Source organism: Echiichthys vipera (assembly GCF_963691815.1).
Source record: "Echiichthys vipera genome assembly, chromosome: 17".
Classification (NCBI taxonomy): Eukaryota; Metazoa; Chordata; class Actinopteri; order Perciformes; family Trachinidae; genus Echiichthys; species Echiichthys vipera.
This window is the reverse complement of record NC_139842.1, coordinates 22648562-22676162: the sequence shown is the minus strand read 5'-3', so window position 1 is coordinate 22676162 and position 27601 is coordinate 22648562. Positions and strand designations below refer to the sequence as shown.

Here is a 27601-nt window from a genome sequence, read left to right as displayed (position 1 = left end):
CTAACTGCTATGGCTAACACACACAGTGGTGCTGACGGTGGACCGCTGGCCTGGTTTCCCACCTTCTCAGGGTGAAAAACTTGTGGGCTAACAAGGGTCAGCTCAGATGGAAACCGCCTCATCGCCCTGGAATACGTACGATTGTGTGTTTGCGTATGAAACGTGTGTCAGTGTCACGTTAGAGATATAGCTTTCTGGATTGCTGTGAACACACAAACACAATGAGCAGTGGAGCTTATGTAATGTGTGTATGTGTGTGTGTGTGTGTGTGTGTGTGTCATACTCAGCACAGAGTGTCTAGGTTGAATAAGTTTTATACTGTAGGTCAGCAGGAACACATCGGAACATATTGGTCTGATGTATAGGTGTGTGTGTGTGTGTGTGTGTGTGTGTGTGTGAGTGTGTGTGTGTGTGTGTGTGTGTGTGTGTGCATGTGTATGTGTGTATCAGAGCATGTGGCTCTGATGCGGGCCAGCTTGGCAGAGCACTGGTGAGCAACTGAGCGATCACATTGTGGTCTTCGCTCACGCCTTTCTTCTTTCACATCCCTGTCCCCTTCTCTTCTCTCTCTCTCTCTTTTCCTTGCTTCTTCTCCCTCTATCCCTCTCTCTGTCTTTCTGTCCCTCTCTCACTCCACTCTTTTCTCTCCCCATCTTCCCCTTCTTTGCTCTCTTCCTCCATTGATACAGAGCTTGTAACAGTTGCAACAGACACGGGAGGCCATGGGTGAGGCAGAGCATGGACAAAGCAAGGGCAAACAGGGAGACAGCCCCCAAAACAAAGGATGAAATTAGAAGAGAGATCTGAAGGAGAGATACACCAATGAAACTTAAGAAAAAGGGAAATGTTAACTAAATAAAGCATTTGAGAACAATTAAAGGGGAAATATGTATGTTTGCACAGGTAAATGGGTGATCATTTATTTTGGATCAACTTTCAATTGAATCAGATTTTAATGATGTAATTATATTTGGTTATTGTTTTACAAAATGCCGTTGTGGAACCTAATTAAAAATAAAACTGAATGATTGATGTTTCATTTGGTTATTTTTTGCTATTATGTTGAAATATATATCAGAGAAAATGTTTTACTTTCTTGATATCAACTTCAACCACCTCAGAACTAGAGCAGAGGCCTGGCCTTGTCCACTGCCCCACGGTACACCGAAGCCACTTTCACACCTGCATTGCAATCCTGGAATTAAATAGACATTATCCAGAGGAGCTGTACGTGAGAGCGCAAATGTCCCAAATGTCAGTTGGACCAAACATTTAACAGACTTTACCCTGCCAGCTCCCTAGTCTAAAGTCTGTGTAATGTCCGATTGAGCCAATTGCCATTGTCTGAAGAATTCACAGTGAGCCTGTCAGTGATGTTTCTATCATGCAGCTGGCCCAACCCTGCAACAGGAAGAAGGGTGATAATAAGGTAAACAGCAACTGTTGAGGACCAGATTACGAACCACCTCTGAGGCCGCGGTGTAATCCACTTCATGTCCTGCCTCCTGCACACTCGACCCAGGCGCCACCTCTTGCTTAAACCAAATAGCGTATTTCCAGTGGGTGTTGAAGCCTACATCTGATACAAACCTATTGTGTGCTTCATGTGACAGTGTGCTGAGTTCATATGAGAAAACGCTTTTAGATTTGTCGTTTTACCCATTTTCTTCCAGTTTATTTCCTTTATTTACATAGCACTGTATTCTACAACAAAATGCTCTTTCCTCGTTTCCAAATCACATTGAGGATTTGTGCTCCGATATGACCGGACACGTGGGTGACTCACACGGAGTGATCCTACTTTCTCGACCTCTACTCTACTTCTCCCTTCGTAAACTCTGGGCCGAGAGACACTGAACAAACAGACCTGGAGCCTCAGTGAGTATACAGGTATCTCCCCTCACAGTCACATTCAGAAACAGCTTTTGTTCTAGTACATCGTCATATTGTGATGAACCTTATGACGATGTATCACAGGGAAGTAACTGCAAATTATAATATGTTTTCTTAAAGTTAGACATAGTCTAAAATAAACCTATAATAATAAAAAATATATTACACTGTAACATACATTACACTTAAGGGAACCAGATATTTATATCGGCGGAATTTGAAAGTGCAACATGTAATGTGTAATGACATTTTAAAATCAATATATGACAAAGTAATTACTGTGATAAGCTGTAGTAATTAAACAAATGAGAGGCATGATCCAGACAATCTCCATTAGCACTGGAAAAACAGCACTCACCTTCTGCTTTAAGCCATAAAATTGAGTCAAATCTGACCCAGCAGCACAACCAAGCTTTTCAGCAACGGCCTCACTTATTTACAGTGATTATACTAATGAAACTAAATGAATTTTGATTATGGTCGTTAAAATACTACTCGTACCACCTTCAGATGACACTCTGATCTCGAGTGACTTGCAGTGAAGACGAAGTGAAGTCTCGCTCAATTATATTCTCACAGGAACGCAGTGGGTGTTGTAAGGGCTGCATCTGTGACTGTTGGCTTACAGCACTGTCTCACCACCCGTCACCAGAGAGGTTTGTTACTGTTACTAAGTGTAAACGGTTGGAGGGGAAATGGTTGTGGGTAAAGGTTAAAAATGTGGGTGTCCGGGTTAGGAAGGGTGGGGTAGCATGCCTTTGATCCTTTCGCAGTGAGGGCTGTGGGGCAGCAATTAACTAGAATTTGTACTTTTCCCATCCATATCTCCTCTCCTCTCCTCTCTGTATATACTGCATGCTTTAAGGAAAAGCACTGACTCATCTCAGCCTATGAATAGATAGAGGTCCATTCCCTCTCCACCTCTGATTCAGGGCGGGGGCAGGCGGAGATAAGGCTAATAAGGGTCCCAGCAAAGGGATGGTGTAAGGTTCACAAGGGGATAAGAGGGGAGGATGGTTATTGGAGAAAGTGAAGAGTTGGGGGTTGGAGTTGCTTGTAGGTCTAGGTGATGGTGGTGGTGTCGGGTGAAGTGGGAAAAGGGAGATTACTTGTGTCTATAGAGAAGAGAGGTAGAGGAGGAGGGTGGGAGAGAGGAAAGGAGAGCAGAGATGAAGCTGGTGCTGGTTGCAATGAAGGAAAAGAAGGGTGGGAGGAGGCTGTGGGGGTGTAAGGGCATGTCCAGAGGGAGCCAGGAGATGTGAGGGGAGGGCTGGGATGTAGGGGAAGGCGACGCTGGTCCCGCACCGGGGGGACACAGAGTGAGAATGAAGAAAAAGAGGCCAGGCAGGAGGATAGAAAGAGGGGTAAGAGTGAAACAACGTCTGAACCAGAGAGGAGGGGGGGGGGGGGGGTACATGGGTGGGTGTAGGAGGGAGGGGTGGACTGTCGCTGTTTAGTGTGCACTCCTGACCAGTGGCGGACTGATGGGCAGGGGTGAAAAAAAATAAAAAGTGCACCATCTGCATGCAGTGGGGCGCCAACGAGCAGAAAGTTTTCCAGCATGTAGGTCAGCCTTTATGGCACTGCATCACGTTTTCTCAATTTTAAGGGCACCCTAGAGGGCACTCGTTTTTTTCTCCATTTGAGGGCGCCCATTGGTGCACGTCGTTTTCTGGAAGTCAAATTCATAAAAAGAGGGGAATAAGCATGGGAAGACAGAGCAGATTAGAGAGCAGTGAAACGATTGGATTGGAAGAGTAAAAAAAGTGGGCAGGTGGAAGAATGAACCACATAGAGTAAAGGCACTTACAGTTCATCGTGTCTCACAGCTATCTCATCTCATCAAATTCTTTCACTGGGTCTCTCTAAGTACACATAGCCATTGTAACTGTCTGTGTTAATCTAGTGTATGGGAGCACTCTGTCTACGATGTAAGCAATAGAGCAGAGGAGAGAGACAGACTCGGAGATGGAAAGAGTGAAAGTGAGGCAGTTCAGGAAGGGTGAGGTATAGAGAAAAAGTTATGGAGCAAGTTTAAAAATGGCCATATTCTAAATGGCCGGAGTAAATTGAGACCAACGGGGTTGGAAAATAGGACACATAAATTTAGGCCTCTGTATTTTTCACTACTGCTTCCTATCCTCCTCTTTCTCTCCCTCTCTCTCCCTCCCTCACAACCTTTCTTTCTCCAGAGAAGGGGAACACACACACAGTGGGTTGTCACATTTTCTAAACCAGGACAATGTGAAGGTAGGAACAGACTGGTAGTGGGACATTTCCATTATAGGAAATCAGGCATTACCAAGCAAAGCTGCACCAGGAAACACAGTTCACAGGTTCTGAACATGGATATGTCTTTCTGAACCAAAATGTTTTTTTAATCCTTAATTAATTAAATCCAGGTTTGTTTGTTTTTTTTTACATTCTATAATCACATCCTAGCATAGTAGTTTTAATTGTTTGTGGTGGAATCCGCCAGTCCTGCACTGGATTTAACTTGACTTAACGCGCACAAAGGATTCACCGGAAACAATGCACACAGAATTCAATCCAGTTGATAACAGACTCCCTGTTTTGTGTTTACTCGCTTTACACTGTATCAGATCTGTATTATGTTCATTCTGATGCAATTCAAACATTACTTACTACTGCCAGTCCAAATAAAAGCTTTCAAAGGGCGAAATCGAGGTGCTTTTATCGTGACGAGGAGTGCTATGCTATGTTTGTCACATAGTTATCGTAACCAAAGATCATGAATCAGAAACAGTTTTATTGCCTCGTAGGTTTGCTTACACAAGGAATTTGAATTTTGAGTGTTTACGTGCATAATGATAACTAAGTGCAAAAGTCAAGAGGCATAATATAAAATAGAACAATTTACAAAAGAATATATGAGGAAAAGGAGCAGTTAGATGACCTGCTGCAGACCACAGGCGACACACCTCCTACTCCTCAACAGCTTAACAGAGGCACCAGCGATCACCTCGACAAGCGCTGAGCCAAATTCCGAGTTCCCTCCGATCTGGAGCTTTTGTAGGGGAGCATCTGTTCACATCTATGAAAATCAGCGCTAAAGTCCAGTGTACTAGTCATTACTGTTGCCCCCAGTAATCACAGGTGTCGCCAAATTAACCCGGGCTGAAATCTTTTTAAGGATCAGAAGTTTAAAGTTGTACTCTAGCAGCCTCTGTGGCGATAAGATGTAACTGCAGGTGTGCCTGTTCTTTCAGAGCCTCCATCTTGTCACGTTCATGGTCAGTATGTGTGTTGGCAATTGTATTTATTTATTTTTTGCTCTTTTGAAACCTTTATTGAAACACATTCAGCTCTCAATTTCCAGTCCGTCCGCTATATGTTCCCTCTTAAATCCACACACACACATGTTCCTATTATACTTCTACCCTTACTACAAGCCTGAGTCAGAAGTTGGAATTTCCGATTTCCAATTACAAGTAAACGCAGCATAACCGTTGACGACTATCTGGGCCGACAGACCAACCAGTGTCAGCAGCGTCACTAACATGGCACCGTGTTCACATCCAGCCCGGGAATGTCTCCACAGACACGGATATTGGAATACTGGGCAAAGTCAAGTAGAAGAGCTTTCATTAGTGGCTCATGTGATCAATCACCACTGTACAACTTTAAGTTGTGCGCATCAAGATGTGTCATTATCACAGTTAACAGCTGCTGTATTATCCCATATTTTGCAAAAAGCTGCTTGAATAAGTTCAAATAGCCAGTTAGAATCACACAGATATGCCAAACCGTATACTGATGTTTGTGAAGAAGAAAGAACTAACTTGCCTAGGATTTGTTAATGAAAATTCAAGGTGCAGTTTTTGCAATTGAAAATAGCCATGTGAGAAGGTGTCCTAGACACACGGACAGGGAAAGAACCAACAGAGAAGCACCCGGGGAAACCGAAGAAAGGGAGCAGCGAATCAAAGGAGAAAGAACATATCCAGGATGAAAGGACACACCAGAAAGCTGTAACAAAGGGGTTAACTGTGCTTTACTGGACACGACAAAATCCATGAATGAATTAAACAATTAGGGTAGCGAGTTGAGAAAGAGACGGACAAGGAAAAGAGAAGCACTGAGAGAGACGTCAGGCACAGGAACACTCGCTTTTAATTCTCTTATCATTTACAAATGCTCCTAATTGCGTCTGTGTTTTAGCAAGGACGCGGTGCTGCCAAGCCTAACAGCACATTACATTAATAGAGTACAGGACCTCAGTGATTACTGCAACAATAGGTGCTATTGTAGGATATTAATTGGGAATATAAATGCAGGCACATTTAGGCTCAGCCCACTGGACTAAAACCTTCATGGGAAGAAGGCAAAACAGGAAATGACGCGGAAACAAGTCGATTTCTTTGTGACCAAAAATAAAAGACTATTCTTCCTAAATGTAGGGTGAACGTAAACAAAGGACAAGGGGGAAGATGCTTATTTTGAAAATGAGGCATGGACATCAGTGGCTCCAGTGTGCTGTGATTAAATGGTTCAACTGGCGTCACACAAACACACACTCACACATCCTCCACAACAATTATCCCTGGAAACAGTTCAACACCAATTCTACACCATCATCAAGCCTGTTTCCTCTGAAGAATTAGTACACACACACACACACACACACACACACACACACATGCACACACATGCACAGCGATGGGGTGTGCTCAGACACAAAAATCGCTCACTCTGTTCTTACAAAAGGCTTGAACACCCACGGGCAAACGACCACATAGGAAACGATGAAAAGCCTGAATTATTTGGGCAAAAGTTAATTGATCCCATCCTGCTGTTTTCTTCCTGGAGACGGCTGCCAGTTACACAAAAGATGGCGGGGGAACAGACTTGTTTGTGTGGGAGCGCCTGTGACTTCGTGTTGATGTGTGTGATGATGATGTTGCAGCAGCAGTAGCAGCAGCAGCAGCAGCAGCAGCAGTTCATTGTATACCTAGTTGAGCATCCCTTCCATTATCTATTTAATATTCATACATTAATTGCCCTTGTAACACATGCCTTGCCATATATTTATGAAAACCCATGTGTGTGGGCGTGAGCATGCCTGTTTTTATGCATCTGCCTGCATATGTTTGCATGTGTGCAGTTCATATTATATTTTCCCTCGGGTCATCGGGGATGTCTGCGTTCCCTTTTTTTTTTTTTTATTAATTGCTGACGATCCTACATTTAAACCCTGCGCACAAGTGGATGCTATCTCTCTCCTCATCTGCAGCACCAGCAGCCTCCGCTCGTAGATTAGCTCGCTGTTTCGTATTATGTAGCGGCCCTGGGGTGATCGGCGACAACTACAGCTATTTGTACCACTACAAAGCCATACCTTCTAGACAAGCTGAGGAAAATGGCTCACCATGTCTTGATTATATGAGCATTAGCCAAAGCTTTAGATCACACTGATTACTGCAGTCACCGTGGAGGGACAACAAGCAGGGTGGTGCTGGAAACCACTACAGACAAAAGACTGGCACCTACAGCCCTGTTGGCTAGGTAGTAACACACAAGTAGATGCACAAGGACACACACACACCCTTAAACTGTTGGATGCTTTCCCTCTCCCTTCTCCATCTCCTCCTCCTCCTTAATCTTCTCCTGTCTTTCACAGATGTGGGTACAGCTGCACTCTATCCATCTTTCTCTCCTCCTTCTTTCCTCCTCCATTAAGGCCGCGATTTCCTGAGCAAAGAGGCAGCCTCTCTTTCCTGTAACATTGGCCGCGTTGGATAGATGGTGATACACCGGCTGCTGCACTCCCCGCAAACACGCACTCTGCCTTTCCCTCTCTCCTTCTCCCTTTCTCAATCTTGTGGCCATGCACTCGGTGCTCTCATCCTCTTGCTTACCGCCCAACCCTCCCTCACTGATCTTATTCATTGATATAGATGTGACTGCCCTTTGCCTCCATCCATCTCTCTCCTTTTCCCTTCTTCCTCCGCCTTCTTCTTCATTCCTCGTTAATACTGAAGACACCTGGCTTCCTTTTTACATCCCTTCATCTATTTAACTCCCTTTCTTTCAAGCTCATGCACAAGTTCACTTTTTCTCCGCACTAGCAGTAACTACAGATAGCGCAGAGCCACTTCCCACTGGCAAGCTGTATGCACAGATGCAACCACTGTGGTAGCTGCAGTCCCACTTTTTATTGCTGAGCTACTGCTGCAGTTTGGCTCCATGATCCCCCACAGGAATAGCTCTAAAAAAACAGTTTTGTTCTGGTTACAGATGTCAGAAGACTCAGTGAGTCATAAGGCTGATTGAGGGACACTTTTTAGAGTCTTGGTGCTGGACTGGATGAGGGACTGTATCTCCCACTGGCACATACTGTAATGCTGTGCTTAGCTTCGTGTTTCATTACCCCAAATACCAAGAAACTGTCCTTGTAGATGCATATGTTAGCGGAAAAAATGTCATTCTGATTCTGATTCAGCCTGACTCTTCACGCGGCACACCAGTAGTCCACTCTAGAGGGAACATTTTATGGAATTATCTTGTACCGTTCCTCCAAATTCTTTTCCTGTTCAGCCCGCACTAAAAATCTAAATGCTGTATTCTCCGCCTTCTGTGTCGTTCCCTGTTATCATCCTCCCTTGGATGTGTAATGAAAAAGGAGGGGTTGTCTTGCCAACTGTAATAGCAGAGTATAGCCTTCAGTTTTGACAGTGCGCACATTTGTGTGTGTGTTTGTGTGTGTGATTGAGCGGGGCCGTAAGATAAACACCTCATATTGCAGTCCCTATTTCCCAATCTTTGTCAGTCCATTTCCTTCAGACGCTCACTCACAATAAAAAAAAAACAAAAAAACAACAAACACATACCACAGCCCATTTTTTCTTAAGCCCTAGAACTTGACCTTTCATCTTCCACGATCACTCTTGCTTTTTCTCCATCTCTGCTGTCCATACGGAAGAGAAGTTTTCTCTCTTTACTCCTTCTTTCCCTCCTCATTTCTCTTTATCTCCCTCTGAATGTCCCACTCACTTTATATGATATTCTTCCTCCCTTCTGCCCCCAACCTTTCCTCCCGGTCTGAACAGCGTCAAACTGTCTCCTCCCTGCTCTACTCTTATCTGTCCATCACCTCTACAGGCAGCCCCATCTGGACTCAACCTGATCTGGCAAAAAACATTCAAACCCCTCTCCTCCCCTATATGTTTTTACTTAAAGTAGAGTTTCTTCCACCCAATTTCCTCCTCAGTTTCCCTATTCTTCCACTTTTCCCCCTCTCTCTTTCTCTCTCTCTCTCTCCCTCTCTCTCCCTCCTTCTCTCCCTCCCTCTGATCCCTCTCTATCGTATTTTCACCACTCCATTGTCTCAGCCCATTAGGCAGACACAAATCCGTCTGGAGACTTAGCCTTAGCGCAGCCCCCGTCCTCGCTCTCTTGGGCCCCGGTGCAGCCAGGAGGAAGCTCTCAGGAGAGGCAGGCTCTGGCTTGTGGCCGGGGAAATCCATTTAAACATCTGCCACAAAACACTGCTCTTTCCTGCTGTCTAGTGCACTTAGGGCACGTGTGCTTAATGAATGATACTGTCCCTGCATACACACGCGCTCACACACACACACACACACACACACACAGGCCCTTAACTATCCCCCCACTTCTTCCCTTCTCCTTCCAGATCTCTGCATATTTCCATGCAGTAAGACACATACATACATTTTTAACTGTAATACACCAGGAGGGAATGCTCTAAAAGATTTATATGTTTTTATGACATACGGTCAATGGGGTTAGGGGTTAAAGACACTTGTGGCCACAGTTCAGGGATAGACATTTAAGCAGGGGTGATGGTGTGTGCTTTACACTGTGAGAAAATGTGTGTATTGCAAACTTTGTGTACTTTGCATGGTGTGCTTGGAAGAGCGCAGTTTTAAATGGGAGTGGACGGTTCCCTGCCATTTCTCTCCTTAATGCTCTAATGGGAAGGAACAGAGAGAAGAGCTACAGTGGGGGCCGCTGGCCTTGCCATGTCACTGTGACTCGTGTCTCTGCTGGTACAAAGACCTGTTGACACCGGAGGCTCAGCAGACGAACTGGAGGACGGTGGGAGACAAGGATGGCTGAGATAAGACTGAGACTCTACGGGGCCCCCGGATCAAACAGCGTCATGCAAGTTCTCGACAGCAAAAGCAAGTATATTTTAATAAAGGTGTCACATTCTCTGCATGAAAGACACATTAAATTCAACTTCCCCTTATTATTTAATACAGCTGTATTTATGCACACAGTACCAAATGAATGAGCTGTTTTTGTGGAATGGGGTCCAAACCCTGATCCCACGCGGGCACGGATAAAGCAGCAGCAGATTGCTTTATCCCATTAGGCAAGGGCCAAGGCCTAGTAAATAGGCAGAGATCTAGCTCTCTGTTCTGGTGAAATCTCAAGCTGATCCTGTCACTGGCATCAGCACTGTTGGCTGTGTGTCTTTCAAGTAAGACACCCCAGCTTATCCTGTCTGTCTGTCTGTCTGTCTGTCTGTCTGTCTGTCTGTCTGTCTGCACCCAAAATTAATACTGATGCAGTGGAGTGGGGATGAGATGAGAAATCCTCTGTTGCAGCCAAATCAGTCAAAATGGCGTCACTGTTTTGGCTAAACTTGATATTAAAAGGACAATGCAGTAGTTTCAAAAAGCATAGAGGGTGTTGCATGCTATACAGACAGACTATACAGAGCCCCATGAGGCAAAATTGTGATTTGTGCTATTAGGCAGTATAAATAAAATTTGCTAGGTTCAAGTTACTGTGTGCAGGGCATGTCTAAAGCCCATCATCTTGCTTTCAAGCACATGAAAGTCTGTTTCAAACTGTAACATGTTGGGATTTTTTTTTGGGACTGTGCAGTAAAGTAGAGCCTTGGTGTATCTAACAAGTAGACCCTGTTAGACTTCTAATTTCAGACAAAACAAGGGAGAACATAAGACCTCACAGGCCAAAACACTGATACCATTTAGAAAAATAAAGAGCAGGAATTTAAGCTGTGTAGCCCCGGCTCAAGTCTTTAAAAATATCTTTCTTTGATTTAAAAAAAAAAAACTCTGCATGGTGATATAATCTGTCCGTGACGAGCTTTCACTGTGAGTGACAGACATACAGCTACGATTGACAGTAAAGTGTAGCCGATCGAAATGAAATCCTGCAGAGATCTAAGTTCACAGACCAAACAACATTACATCATATGCTACAGCGGCAACAAGTAGGTCTGTTGAACTTCCACTAACAAGACTAAACAATCAAATGTAGGTGTGTAAGTGTGATTTGGTATCATCAAGCTGTCATTTTTTGTGACAACCATTGAATTTAACATTTTTTAAATGGTATTTTAACACTCAAACCGCCCACACATACTTCCATGCACAATTACTGTATTTGGGGACAACTGTTTGTTTTACATAACCTGTACTGTTTGAAAATGACTGCACTTTTACTGAAGACTTTAAGTGTCCTACCTTGGCAGCCATGATCATGGAGGAGCCCCCGCGGACTCCGAGGATAGGGATGTGGGTCTGGGCTGAAATGAAGTCAAGGATTTGGGCGATGGCCTCCTGGTCGGTGTCATCCCCAAACACCACGCCCTGCAGCCAGTGCTCAGTCATTAGGTCACAGATGCTCTTGATGATGCTTTTAGGGTCTGTCTCATTCATGGTCAGGATCTCCACATTGGGCGCCATGTGGATAAAGTCCTCCTTCTCCCTCGCCCCGGCCAGCGCCATCTCGCTGGAGTTGCCCACCAGGACAACGGCGATGCTGAGGCCGCGCAGGATGTTGGGCAGGGCCATGTGGTGGGGAGGGGGCTGGGGGATGGGGATGTAGTGGCCGCCACCGCCTCCCCCACCTCCGCCGCCTCCCCCGCCCTTCTCTCTCCGTGAGTGGCAAGCCAGGGGCAGGTGGAGTAGGCAGAGCAGCAGGAGAAGAAGGGAGAGGAGGTAAGAGGCGTCGGTGTGGCGGTGGAGCGATGGAGACGGGTATGGATGTAGGGGTCGGACTCGCCTCTCTTGGTCCTGGGCGGCTGAGGTGGGGGAAGAGGAGGGCCCGGCTTGGCCGCGAGGCGCGGAGGGGCTGGGGCAGCCGCAGACAGGCATGGTGGAGGAGTAGGAGAGTAATACCTGGAGAGGAAGAAGAACAGGAGAGGAACAGATAGAGATGAAGGGGGGGGTATGTAGAGATTTGATAAAGCAACATAACAGGAGAGAAAAGGGGGGGGCAGTAGATTGAGAGAAGGAGATAGAGGTTAACATAGCACCATGCAACATTGATTGAATATGCATCATATGAATCAGTGCATATCAATGTCAGGCCACATATGGGGCATCGTGGGGAGAGAATGAAGGAAGGGGAAACCTTGTGGAAAACAAGGGTTTAAAGACTAAAAGAGGGATGAAAGAAGAGGTCACACTTGACACACATAAATAGTGCATAAACACATACACATAGAGAGATACATGGTGCGATGGTGTATAGTTTACGTATAATCTCAGGCAGATCAATAATTCATGTGGAACGTTCTGAAGCAGCATTATGGCATATATTATGGAGGATATAAACTCTCCCTCCAGATGAGATGCTGGCTTCTTGACAGGGGAGGACGGGAGAGGAGCGAGGGGAGGAAGGAGCGAAGAACGAAACAAGTCGTATCAGGAATGCAAACGAGAGAAAGGGCAGAGGAAAAGACGGCTCCACGCCAACTCCGACTGACTGACAAACTGTCTGGAGCGAGATGAGTGACACACCAACTCGAGACGCAGACAAACTGACTGACGCCGAAATTGATTAAGTGACTGACGGCAGAGGCGCTCGGAGCTACTCACAAGACTTTGATATGATACCCGCCCTTGCCCCTGTTGGCCTAGTTTAACGCTCACAGCCGCTCCCTGTCCATCCCTCCATCCTTCCACCTCCCTCCCACATTCTACTTGACCATATCTTTCTCCCTCTTGCTCAGACTCCCTCCTCTCTGTGCTTATTTATAGAGCTTTTTATTAATGGGGATGCAGAGGAGAGGAGAGGAAGGGCCATGTGGACCGGTGAAAGAGGGAGAGGGGAAATGAGCAAGATCCAGAAAAGACAAAAAGGGGCAGCAGCAACACAGCTGGAGACAAAGGCAGACACGAAAACGACTTTTTCTGAGAAAGATGTGTGTGCTCTCTGTATGTTTACATCTGAGTGTGTGGGAGGGCATGTGTCCTCTTGAGTTTATCAGCATATAGTCTGTGTAGGCGTACAGTCGGTGGGAATAGATGTTCACTTCGGTTTTGTGGGCAGAGAAACTGTACCCAGGACATTGGGGGTGTACTTGCTCTCAAAGTTATTCTGAGTGATGTATTGTGTGTATATCTCATACATGTCTGCCTTTAACAAGGAGGATGGAAGGTACAAAGAAGAACAAAAACACTAAAACAATAACCGCCCTGCAAAGCTGACAGCTTATAAGACAGGAAATGACAGAGAGGAAGAAAAAGCAAGAAGGAGATTGAGAGAGGGATAAAGGGACGTATGCAGAGATGACAGAACAACTTCTTTAGGGAAAACTAATTGCTGGAGGTTCGTCAGCTCTAATTACAGGTCCCTGTGTTAATAGTCAATTGCACACCACTCTCCGGGAAGGATGGAGAGGTGGGAGGGAAGGAATGAGGGAGGGATGATAAGAGGCATGAGGAGACAGCCAAGGGAGGAGGGAGGAGTGGGAGGAAACCAGAGAGAGACAGAGAGTGTAAACCAAGGAGGACCTTGGTGAGACGCCAGAAAGATGAGAAAGGCAGAGAGAAAGAGAGATGGAAGAGAAGAGAAGAGAGGAAAAGAGAAGAGAAAAGACGAGAAGAGGAGGAGAGAGATTCACAGAGTAAGACAGAGAGAGATGCCCTCTTTGAATCTGGACTCTGGCAGCACTCTGTTTCCATGGCAACAATTAAAATAGGCCTACACACGCACACATACAGACACAGTTGATGGACACAGAGATACACACACACACATTTTGCAATATGCATTGATCATGTAAATGCAGCGATGCAGTGGCTCTGCTGTGCATCCTTAAAGAGGGTGTGTTTCTCACGCACGGATCAGCATAGAGACCTCTGACACATTTTACACATGAACCAACGCCCGCAGAAAACACACTCTGTTTCATGCATACGAGCCCGCACCAAACTCGCCATCTCCCTCTCCCTGTCACACACAGCCTGCAGCCGCGCACACCCCCCCGGGGTATAGATTATATTAGCCGACGCATTGTGTAACGCCAGTGATCATTCACAGAGATGAGGCCATTAAAAAGTCCCATAGTGAGTCAAAGCATGTCTCATAAAGAAACACAAAAAAGGGGTGTATTAAACTAGATTACACGAGTGAGGTTATGGCACTAAATGACACCATCTCCCTGTCAGCGAGCCCACGCGTCTCACCCACCATTTGCTGTATTAGCCACACCAGCGCACACAGCAGCCATATCAGTTACACATGGTTGGACCACAGATAGCCCCGATCAGCCAAGACCCTCGAGGTCCATACCCCCACACACGTTCACGCTTTTCCTAAACCTTTTTTTCATGAGGGTATTGTTCTGAATATACAGTACATACAGAAAAAAAGGAAATAACGATGGAAAAATGTGTGTTTGCATTCATTTTATAGTGTGTGTGTGTGTGTGTGTGTGTGTGTGTGTGTGTGTGTGTGTGTGTGTGTGTGTGTGTGTGTGTGTGTGTATACACTGAATTAAAAAGGAAAAGTGTTTAGTTTGCAGGAAAATGGTTTATTTAAAGAAGACTGTGGACACTTCTCAGTGATCTCATATTTGTTATTAAGATAAGTAAGAATATCTTGAATAATCTTCAGCCTTTATATGAAAAATATGTTGCTCAGGGAGGCACAGAAGATTTTGAATAACCCAACACACATTTTGAACCCAGAATTTGAGATGTTGCCTTCAGGCAGACAGTTAAACTGTCTAACTGCAGGCTAAACCAATACAAAAATGTATTCATGTCATCCTTCATCAAAATCCTAAATTGTAACAAATAAAATTATATGATAGGATTTTATTGTGGACTAACTTATTGTAACCTATTATTTATTGTCTGGTGTGATTGTTACCGATTTTATTATTTGAAACTATCTTCTCTTATAACCTTTAATTATTTAAAAGAACTGCTGTCTCACACTAAATATGTGAATTTAAGCATTTTTATGCCTGAGTGTATGTATATATAATATACGCTATACGTGCTATATGTGTATGTGCATTGTGATGTTAATGATATATATCATTCATATATACATGTATGTGTGTGTGTGTGTGTGTGTGTGTGTGTGTGTGTGTGTGTGTGTGTGTGTGTGTGTGTGTGTGTGTGTGTGTGCGTGTGCGTGTGCGTGTACACACACGCACATACACACACAAGCACACACACACACACACACACACACACATATGGCAAAAATCCACTGGTTCCAGTTTTATAAATATAAATAATTCCAGGGTTTTGTATTCATTTATGATAGTAAACTGAGAATCTTTGGGTTTTGGACTGTTGGTTGGATTTAAGGTCCCTCATAACTTGGTTTCAGAATCTCCCACAGCATTTTTCTGTAATCAAAGGCTAAATAATCAACACTTCAAGATTTCATTGGGTATTATTTATTTAGAGTTTCACATTCATATACTCAGCTAATCTGCCTCATCACTGTGTGGGTGTTTGATTGAATGTGCTCTGGCAATATTAGCAAAACAACCCACCAACTGCCATCACATTCAAACATTACTTAACCGTGAGTGGCGCATCAAAGTACGTTACATCACTTCTCTGTATCTAAGCCCTGCCCACTTTAAACCAGTGAGGAGATAAGTGCAGACATCTCTAATGTGAAATGACCAAAAGTGGTAAGAAGTTGCCATGGGCTCTAGGAACCTGTCATTTCATTCACCAAACAATAAATTATATAAGAAAGGACTTTGGTAAATTGGTTGAAAAGTTTGTATTGTTGTTTATTAAGTTTAGGTTTAGTTGAAGTTTTGTTGTATGTGTGTCATGCTAAACACACCTTCCTTGTGTTTTCTCCTAAATATGATATGATTCTTACTAATATAGCAGGATTAAGGAGCTTATGTTTCTTTTTGTACTCCTGTTGCCTGGTTATGGCTGCTTCAGCCTCTGTTACTGTACGGATGCAACGAGGCATCAGCCAATTAGGTAAGAACATAGTGTTTCAGGTAGTTAGTTACCCACCCCAACCAAACAAAACCAGGTATTAAGTGGGCCCAAATGGACAATAAACAGGGTAATAGTCGTTAATACACGTCAAGGCTAACATGGCTCATATTGCTGTAGTGGAAAGTTGACAAAGCAGGGGATATGAGGCATGACACAGATATTACAGCGCTGTAATTGGCTCCTCTCTCTGTTTTTTTTCTTTTTGTCAGCTATAAATCACACAATTATAACTGGCAGGGAGTCCACAGCGGATCTCTGCGGGGGTCAAATGCAGACCAACTATTAGAGGGGAGGTCATAATGGTAAATGGTAAATAGACTTGTACTTAACTTTCTAGTCTTCAGACCACTCAAGGAACTTTTACACTATACTTGCCACATTCCCCCCTTCACACAAACATTCACACAGTGATGGCATAGGCTGCCACACAATGTGCCACCTGCTTACATGCGGACTGGAAAGAGACAGGGACTGAACCGCCAATCTTCTGATAAGTTGATGACCTGCTACTGAAGACAACATGAACCTCCTTGAAATTGAACGACGTAAATTTAACGTACTTGACATTCCAGGAGATGGCAATATGCTGCAATTGCTTTACAATTACTCCCAGCTTTTCTCCACATTTAGTCTAATCTTGTAGAATTAAAAAACAAGAACATGATTTCATAACTATTCTAGTAGAAATGCTGTTTAGCCACGCTTTTTAGTTCAGGTCTTAGTCTAACTAACTGGGGAAGGGATGAAATTGCGTGGTAGTAGTGTAAAACTAAAACAGCATCTAAAGAAACTAAACCTTTCTGAAAAACACTAAATAAAAAAGCAACTGAACTAAAAGTAACTAAAAATAAATTGAAAAGTCAAAACTAAAATAAAATATAAACTAATTAAAATTTCGAAAACTATTATACATTTGGATGAAACCGTATGGTTCATGTTTAATATTCTATATATATATGTGACTGAACAGCACTCTGTTCCAATCACAACATATTCTGCTCTCGCAGTAACAAATCCACACACAGGACGGGAAGCATTACTGCCGAGAATGGCTTGTGCGCTTGTGGGCGTATGAATATGTGTGTGTGTGTGTGTGTGTGTGTGTGTGTGTGTGTGTGTGTGTGTGTGTGTGTGTGTGTGTGTGTGTGTGTGTGTGTGTGTGTGTGTGTGCGTGCGTGTGTGCATGCGTGTGCGTGTGTGTGTGTGTGTGTGTGTGTGTGTGTGTGTGTGCGTGTGGGTGTGTGTGTGTGTGTGTGTATGTGTGTGTGTGTGTGTGTGTGTGTGTCTGTGTGTGTGTGTGTATGTGTGTGTGTGTCCAGTTGATGAATCTAGTCTGAAAGGTTGTGAACAGAGCTATCAGTGGCTTGCTCTCCCTAATGCATTTTTAGGAGTGACATTTATGTTTTTTTGGCCAAAAGAAAGGCAGCAGAAATATGTAACCTGAGCATCTTTAGCGATGAGATCTCTTTGATCTGAAATTGATTTGACGGCAGACTGCACCTGACAATATTAAGAACATTTTTTCAGTCCGTGGGAGCATTTCGGGAAGGCCGGCCCCTGCTGCCCTGGGGATGTGGCCAGGCCATGGCGCGGGTCACTGCACCGCATACTGATGAGAGGAGGAATCAGCTGGATGCTGGACTCGCTGCAGAACCTTCGATACATGGGAATATGAAAGAAAGGCTGCTCTAATGTGTGAACTCATTATAAACTGCTCTGATAAATATTCATGTAGCCTGTCTGTGCAGCCTACTGTGGAGGTAGAAGGTGATGTGTGTTTGTGTGAGTACGTGTGTGTGTGTGTGTGTATGTGTGTGAGTACGTGTGTGTGTGTGTGTGTATGTGTGTGAGTACGTGTTTGTGTGTGTGTGTGTGTGATTACGTGTTTGGACCTGTGTCTGTACATGATGTTCTGAAGCAGCCACTCACCAGCCCCCTCACCAAAGCAGACCAGCCAGGCTTTGGATCACATGTTCACCGTGGCTGCAGGACGAATGGGGTCTATTTCCAGAAAGAGGGGACGCTGAAGTGCCCATCGCTCCCTTCCTCCCCAATTCCCTATTTCTCTTTCTTTCATTTTAACACTATTTATCTCTTTCTCTCTCTGTTTTATCATTTTGTCTCATCGAACAATGCTTCCTCTCAATTCTCCCACTTATCTCTCTCTTGCGCTCGCACACTCTCATCGCCCTCTTCTCATTATGTGGTAAGTGTCAGGTTTGTCGATGGTGTTATTTGCATGAATACTGGAGGACACAGGCTCCTGGCAATTTTTCACATTTATTGCCTGGTTTGATATTTAGGAGGACAGCGGAAGATGGCATGGAAAGACAATCTCTATATCTCTAAGGATGACTTGAATGGTGCAAGGGCATTATCTTATGCGCTAAGTCAGGCGTGCTGTAGTGGCTTCGTTTCTCCTTTTAATTGAAATGAGAATCTCATGATGTGAGGTTCCTGTATCAGCAGCAGCAGCAGCAGCAGCAGCAGCAGCAGCAGAATAAGTACCAGGAGTTTGAAAAATGGCGTCACGTCAAACCTGCGCACACTTGAGGCTACTTACAAGTCTAATTCTTTTCAGTGCTAGCTTGTCATTTTATTATAAGAAATGAACAGAGGAGGAAAAACGTGCTGTGTGGCTTTTAGCTTTTTTGCGGGGAGAACGACTTAAGCTAAAATCTAATGTTGCTGAGTTGTTCGAAACCATGTCGAGCATTTCTTAGTGTTTCAAAGCTAAACTCTCAGGTGACACATTGCCCTGACCCAGAACAAGTGCTGACAGTGATGAAAGGACACGTTACCTGGACAACCTCTTTGACCACACAGCAGCGAGATGTGTGGGCGACTGATCACACACACGCACACACACACACAAACACCCACTTACACACACACACACACACACACACACACACACACACACACACACACACAACATGTAGAACCGTGGAGGGTAGGAGGAAGGACCCATTTTCTAAATTGAAACACTTGTTGTTGCCTTCAAGTTCTCTTTAAAACTTGTTCGTAGGGTTATTTCCTTTTTTATAGTTTAGAATTTAGCTGGTGGGGGGTGCCTTGTGGCTCAGTGGTTAGAGCGGGCGCCCCATATACAGAGGCTAAAGTCCTCAACGCAGCAGCCCGGGTACGATTCCCACCTGGGGCCCTTTGCTACATGTAACCCCCCCTCTCTCTCTCCTGTTCCCTGTCACTCTTCAATAAGCTGTCACTATCAAATAAAGGCATGAAAAGGCCAAAAGAATAATCTTTAAAAAAAGAAATTGGGCTGCTGGAGTGCAAAAACATGTAAGCAGAAATTTGGATAGACACATTTTGAATAGATGACAGAAGATATTTAGTGCAATTCATTTCCAGAGAATGTATATGTGGACTTGACAGATGTTTGTTATATATGGAATAATTATGGCTGGAGGAGAGCAGCGGGGGGCAGATTCACTGCCTGTACAAAAGGTCTATGATTACGCCTCTGCACACATTTCCTACTTTATTTAAAAGTTGTGTGTGTGAGTGTGTGTGTGTGTGTGTGTGTGTGTGTGTGTGTGTGTGTGTGTGTGTGTGTGTATGTACAGAATTACATCCTCCGTTCCCTTGCAGCTCTACGGCTCCCCTGCGTGTCCATGCCTCTGCTCAGTACCTGCAGCATCCATGATGAGCTAACTAAACTCTGCAGTCACTAACAACCCGCTAGGAGAGCCGGTCCACGGCCCCGTTATGTTAAATCATTTTTACCTTGAAAAAGTGTGTAAAACTCTATCTGCCATACTGTGTCATGTGGCCCACTCGGTGAGAGAGTCCTGCTCAAACACTCATCAATACTAACCACAGCTCTATACTTTCTATTTTTTATTCTGTGTGACAGAAGAACGAAATGCACTTCCCACATCATCTGGAACAAATTATTGATTTAAAATTAGTTTTGCTTCTTTCTGTACATTTGTACAGTAGTCGTTTTTTCAATAGATTTGAATGTTTTAGTTCTACAAATTTACAAAGTACAAAGTTGTACTTGAAAAAAGAGCAACATGCAGGGATTTGTTACAGAATGTGGTTTGATGGTACTAATCACATGTTCATCGGCTTTAATCAACCCAAATGTAAAGTGGTGAAAGGGAGCCTGTTTAAATGTGTTTGCAGGTTGGACAAGGAGGGGAACAGTGAAATGGCTGCACTTGTAAATACTACAGAAAGCCGCACATGACACACTTCAGACATCTGATATGTTATAGGCCTTATATGTGTGATTTTGATGCTCTTGTTTCATTATGGTCCCATGGTCTGAGATAGTTGATGAACAGAATGAACTTGTTTTCCAACCTTGTGGTCGATTTAAATTCTTGTTGAGCATACCTGAATCTATTAAAGGGAACATGCTCTTTTTCAGGTTCATACGTTTCAAGCTTAATTTTCAAGCTATTTTTGGATCTCTACTAGAACGTGTTTAAATGCTTTATTGTTCAAAAACACATAATGTTTCTCATACTGTCTAAATATACCTGTAATCGCCCTCTGTCTGAAACACTCAGTTTTAGTGCCTGTCTCTTTAAGAACCCCCCCTGAAAAAGCCCAGACAGCTCTGATTGGTCAGCATTCCAGTTCTGCTGAACTCTCTCTCTGCATCATCGTCATTGCAGCCGGGGAATGACTGTCACAGCACTGTAGCGGCACTTTCTACCTATGTATAGTATAGTTGTGACATCACAAACGTACAGAAGTCCTGACGTTTAAAGACACAGTTTCTGAATATGGTCTGTGTGCATTTCTCTGTGGATTGAGCTTTTTTATACTTTCACAGTATTTATGTAGCACCTCCACCTGCCTTATAATCAATAGACATGAAAACCTCACTGTTTACAATATGGGACCTTTAAATAATGATTAGTAGTTATGTGAACATGCAGCAGGCTACTGTATTTTTAAATACTTTTCATTAAGTGCAGCATGCAGGACGATGCCAAGACACCAAGAGGCAGGGGCAAGCAAGCCAGTGCATTTATTAAACAATTAACAAATGCATCATAATTCCTAAAACTTACAAGAAATTGGTTAGGAGCGGACTTTATATGACAGCCTGAATTGGATCCATACTCTCTGGCATAAAGCCCAAGTATTAACAGTCTGTAGATCTTGAATTGGATGCAATGTAAGGTAAGCCCTTAGACAAATCATGCTGCTTTCCCCAATTACAAGTTAGTATGAAGTGTCCGTTCTTAATGAATTAATAAAATTATGAGGATCATAAAATTCCAGCTGGCCTCCAACCAAAGTTCATTGAGACTGTATGCAAGAAGCAGGGCGAAAACCATGCCAACACTAAACCAAAGGCTGAATTAGCAAGGTCCCTTTACAGACACTGGAACAACTATGCTGGAGGTTGTGGGGCAACACTGGGTGTCCCGCCTTCCAAACAACCCATCTGACATCAAATATCTCACCCAATTGTATAATCGCAATGCAGACCTGCTGCCCAAGCTCCCAGCAGCTGTTCCTGGCAGATTCAGGGCCACAGAGCTGCCCAGTGAGCTCCCGTAGGACACATCAGGGGGAGAGTAAGGCATCGCCAGAGCCCCAGACTCACTTGGCTAATATCCTGGGCAGACACAGTCACAATGTGAGGCTTTTTCTCATCGTTTACAGAGATGTGGCAGCTGGTGAAGGGGTAAAAGGGCCCGCAGCTGCTTGATGATGTGCTGGTCTTGCAGCTGAGGAAGTCAGACACGGGGATGATGCATGATCAACTTGCTCTTGCACACACTTCCATCAAAACAGGGGTCTTACCAGAGTGGAAACACCTCAGGTAGTGTGTGTGTGTGTGTGTGTGTGTGTGTGTGTGTGTGTGTGTGTGTGTGTGTGTGTGTGTGTGTGTGTGTGTGTGTGTGTGTGTGTGTGTGTGTGTGTGTGTGTGTGTGTGTGTTTGTCCAGGTTGTCAATCTTTGCATGTTTGTTGCAAACCACTTCCTTTCTACCATAAGCTGTTTATTTTGCATATCAAGTCTCCTATAGACACAAAGACAGTTACACACTTCAGATTGACAAATGTGTTTTGACAACACTCAGGGAGATAAGCACTTGGTCTCCAGGATCTCTCCCAGGGACACGTTTCTATTTACACCTACTCCGCCTCGCAGAGGAGACGCTTAATCTTCTCCATGATTTGTGGCTTCAGCTACGAAATCCCTCTCTCCACTCTGTTCTTTTCCTCTTCCATCCCCACTTCTCTTTCTGTTCTCCTACTTCCCTTCCGCCACATTTGATCTACTTGCCTTCTCTCTCCTGACATGCCTTGCATCAGCATTAGTGCTTCGGTCCATGTGTCATTGTGAAAGACCTTTACAGGAGTGTTTGTATGTGTGGGCAGCAGACTGCATTGTCTGTTGGAAGTTAAAGCTTGGAATAGAGAGAGCACGGTGCATTGAGTGACCCTCATGCCAATAACAGCGCTGTAATCACTTTAAATGTGTTTTATTGTCAGCTTTTCACAGATTACAGCCACAATAATCTGTCCTCCTTTATCCATCTCATTCCAAGCTGTTATTTTTGGCACCAGGATTCTGCCTTTTTGGATTAGTAGGTGTGGAAGTGCTTCTTTCTTTGTGTTTAGTGTGTTTATGTGTGTGTATTAGTGAGAAACAACAAGGTTGTATTGGTAAATGCACCACTCTGTTGTGTGGGAAAATACTCTCGAGTGGATGTTTTGATGGGTAGGTATCTTAAAAGAAGATACTGAAATACAGCGTGGCTCCGTGCTCAAAGTCGGCCTCTTAGAGTGGAAATCAACATTTTATGGGTACATTTGGATACATCAAAACCCAAGCCCTGAAATATGCTTAAGCAAGAACATGGCCTAATCCGCTACTGTACTGTGTCTGCCAGTACAATAACACTAACCCTGCAAAAATAAAGAGGACAATGAGGACTATGTGTGTATACATGAAAACTAAATACATTTAAAGGAACTTTTACACAAAAGCGTAATGTTTTTATGCTCTATCCAATTTAAATACAAACATTAAAGGTCTTCTAATAATTGGCCACAGCTTGATTATTTGCTAAACTGTAATTGCCTACGCACAATTCTGTAATTTCTGTGATTTCTAGAGCATCACATGTGATGATAACACATTACGTAAAATCACCCACCCATAATAATCTCTTACAGACCCGTCTGATTCATACCACCTCTGCAAACACGCTGCAGGAAAGCTATCTCCTCCCTCTCCCCTGAGGCTGAATATTGACTGATGACTTTCATTTGCAGCTATCAATTCTGTTGCTAATTTTACACATTTCAATTAATTCCAGGTATTCTTGCACGGGATCAGCTATGATTAGAAGCTGCCGGAGGGTGGATTTCACTAAAACTGCCATTTTCACTAGGAGCCCATAATGCACACACAGAGAGAGGCTGCCCATATTTCCTTTTTTTTCCCGGGGTATTGTTTTTTTCTTTTTTTTTTGCATGATCATCACAATTTTCTTGCAGACGTAAGGCTGTCACGGCTGTCTCTCTCTTAGTCTTCCCGGGGCTAGCGTTCCGAGCGCCTCTCCGCTGCGGGATGATGATGAGTCTCCCCACAGGGATAATGACATCTAAGAGTGTCTCTCCAACGGATGTCCCCCGGATTTAATCCCACCCAACGCTCAGCCTGAAGAGAGAGACGCGCGCCCGGGAGAAGAACAGCAGCACTACATTCAGACACAGACAGACGGCTTTGCCAGTTGGACAGGCAGCGGCCAATGAGATACACAAAGGGACAGTTAGTCAGACGGGCCAACTCACCAGCAGGCATCCAACAGGAATAGAAGCAGACAGGAACAAACACAGTGCCACAGGTGAACACCTAAGCAGTGGGTGGAACCAGAGTAAAACTGGTCCCCACAAAGCTCAGACAGCTTTCTAAACCGAGAACAGTTTGACAGGATGTCTACTGTAGACATACTACACAAAACAATGCCCTGGTGTTGCTGGATTGTATGTTCTCTTTGAGCTGATAAAACACCAACCCCTGGATAAATCAGCTTTTTAAAGCATCTGTAAAAGGAGTTCTTTTTATTTTGCTCCCATCCACAACAAGGTCAACGCAAGTGGTCAGCTACAGTGTCAACCTTGCAGCTGGTAGAAATTCAATGACTTGCTCAAGGACACATCTACAGGTCAGACGCTCAGTAAGGGACTGCTTTAAGGACAAGCATGATGGTTCCCACTGTGCCAGCCTTCTGTCTCATCACGTGACGTTGAGATGCTGCTAATCGGTGGTGAAATATAGTGAAGTACACTGTTAGACAACACTGATACAGATCAACTACTGTAATGGTGAGATGTTAAAGTAAAAAAAAAAAAACAGCAGCGTCTAAATCACAGCAGATATACAGCCACAATAAATGTCTAACTCCGTAACTGTAATTAGTATTTACTGGATATTTCACATAGACATATATTGTCTGAAATGAGGTAAATAAAATTAAATTTTGTATACATTTAACACCTAAATAAACTCACTCACACGGATAGCAAATACAATCCTCAGAATATCTGCATCTGAAATGCAAACATATAAATACAACCAAGCACTTGAACTAACTTTTAAAACAATTCAGTGGTGCCGTTTCCTTATAAATATTCATGGCTGCATATATAACCAAATGGTGGCACTGACTACAGGGAGCGTGTGTAAACGATGATCTGACTCCAGCTCAGGTCAGGAGACCTCCAGAGCTTCGCTGGCGCTTGTCACCATGACTACCCGGAGGACTCCATTTGCAGCGCCAGAGTCAGCAGAGGGAACCGCTCCAGTACCTTCAATTAGCAGCCCATTATCATTCATGAGTTTGTTTGTGCAAAGCTGTAAGATTGAATTCCAGTTAGTCCTTCCTCTCTGCTCTCGCCTGCTGATATAATGTAAAGGGGAAGCAGACGCGGCAGCACAACAGCGGCAGCCCTGTGCGACGTTCCAGCTCCACTGCCGCGCTCCATCGGGCTCATTTCTGCTCTGTTGAGGCCTGGCTCATCCCTGTATCTCCCTAGGACGGTGTCAGTTGTACTTGCAAGACATGCAAAGGTCATAAATTAGCAATAGGGCCCCTTGAAGGAGACATGCTGTTAAGCTTCAACCTGGTAGTAGTCCTAAGAGGAGCTTTTAAGACCCACTGTTTTGCATATAAATATATTCATACATTTGGGTTTTATTTATTTCATTTAACTGTATCGCGATGCCGTTGTCGCTGCCCTTTGACGGAGAAAAGCAGAGCTGCTCCCTCTCCTGCCCAAGCCACTCTTCTTGCAGTTCCTGTCTTTGTGGCATTTTCATTGTTTATCTCAGATGCATTCACCGCTCCTCCAATACGACCAGTGGACAAAAGCTTTCTGTTGTTACCATAATCATAATACGGACTGCTCTCTCTTCTCTGCTTTGATAGGATCATCCAATCCACCAACAACATATTTCACTTGTTATTATTAAAGGAGTGGTAGTGTGTGGTAAACAGGGCCCACTGGCCTCCTAGCTTTAGTGGTGTGTTTCCGTCCTCCCTGCATTTTTGTGTGATATAATGGTGTTGACCCCAGTGGCGCCAGACCCTCCATACTGAGTTATTGAATTTATGCAACCGCTAAGCTCCTCAACTATTTCACAATGATGTCAGCTTTCAGTCGCTGTGCATGGCCAAGGCCTGCTGTGGACATTCTCAATTTCTGGTGGAAAATTGAGCAGCAAGCAACAAGAGAAAGAGAGAGAGATGGAGAGAGAGACCGAAAGAGACAGAGAGGGGAAGAGTCAGAGGGGGAGAAGAAGTGAGCCCTGTATATTTTATTCAGTGGCAGCAGAGTACAATTCATAATCAGGGCCGACTGATTCACAGTTTTAATTAAAAAGTAGCCTCATAGCGCCGGTGGTAACATCTTGATTTATGAAGACCCGACCACGGGTTCCCATCCACCAGAGAGAGTGAGTCCAGCGTGGAGGAGGAGGCTCGGAGGGGAGGCTAACACTCATGAGGAGGAGAAGTGTCTCGTTTCTCACAGCAAGGTGGTTGGCACTGTGGGCATATAACTCAGTGTGAGTGTTGTCGGAGTGTGTGTGCGTGACAAGCATATGTGCAGGTCTGTCTGCAGTCAAGCCCGACCGATATATCGACATGGCCAATATCATTGTTGATTATCAGCGTAAAGGTTGGCTAGTAAGTCAGAGGAAACCCTACCCTCTCTCTATCAAACTATTTATTCAGTCAACTGTAATAGTTGGTGACGCTTATGCTTACTTGTAATGCTTATTTTAAAGATGCAATCCTTGACTTTTCTTCTACCAACCCCTGTTAACCGATTGTTAACAGTTAACAGTTAACAATTAACAAACAAGCAGTCAACTGAGTCCCAGTTCACCCATCCGGGAGGCTTGTACCGGCCGTATAGCCACACTGTTGTGCGCACTGTCGTGGACACATGCAGCTTGTGAGTCCGACGACCGAAGTCTGCAGCTGAACCCGGAGTATTTGTCCGAGCCTGCTTCCACCACATCCATCAGTTGATTTAACCCTCCAGTCTTCATCGATAAAGGGGCATGCGTCACGTAGTGTCTTGCTACTGCAGTAGAAGTTGCATTTTGTTTTTTTCCAGCCAAGTTCATGGGTCTCACAACCTGCTGCTGGATCACTCTCACAAACAGAGAGATAAGGAGCATCGGAGCAAAACAGAGTATGCTTGAAAGACACACAGCTGACACACAGACACACAGCTAAGATGCTATTTTGAGAGGAGGACTTGTGGGTGCATGTGACACCTTGGTTGTATTTTTTATTTTTTAACTGTTGCTGACTGGTCAAAGTTGTTATTGGTTAAAGGTTAAACAGTAAATAATTAGCATCCCTACTTACAATGTCAACTTTCAATATTCCAGATAAAAACATACTTTTAATTCCAGCTTTTTAATTACTTTGTCCCACGGTTCCCCTCACTACGACACCTTTGCTCTTACATATCAATATCAGCCTCAAAATTCCAGTATCGGCCCAGTGTGCACGTACGTGAGCAGCTACACTTCATGATGCATGCCTCTGACCTGATACACAGAAAATAAAAAAAAACAAAGCACAGGGGAATATCAGTGAAAAAAGAAGATGGATAGGTTGGGGCATAGATATTGGCTCTAGAATAAAAAGCCTTTTGGAAAATGGCCAGCGCTGCAAATTTAACCATGGCTGATGGAATTTGCTTTGGTCTGACAGTAATGTTAAGTTTATGTCAGCCCCTTCATTTAAATCACCACCATAGCAGAATCCCTTGATACAGAGAGATTTTAATTAAAAAACTCTCTATGAGAGAGTGGGGGGGAGATAAATGCAGAGAGAGCATGACAGGAAAGAGGGAAAGAAGAGAGAGAGAGAGAGAGAGAGAGAGCATTAGATGAGAAAGATGAGAAAGATGATGCAGCGAGTGAAATAGGAGAGAAGAGGGAAAAGAA

The 27601-nt window shown here is 44.1% G+C and overlaps 1 protein-coding gene across 1 annotated transcript in view; it reads right to left on the bottom strand.

The window, feature by feature from the left end:
- The window catches only part of grin2ba (glutamate receptor, ionotropic, N-methyl D-aspartate 2B-a), a gene marked incomplete at both ends in the record, with an annotated part of 128982 nt that overhangs the window by 91924 nt on the left and 9457 nt on the right, over nucleotides 1–27601 (bottom strand). Inside the window, one exon of the mRNA XM_083932018.1 lies at nucleotides 11376–12032. Within this exon, the coding sequence (XP_083788144.1) occupies nucleotides 11376–12032 (657 nt within the window). The remainder of the gene's footprint in view (nucleotides 1–11375; nucleotides 12033–27601) is intronic.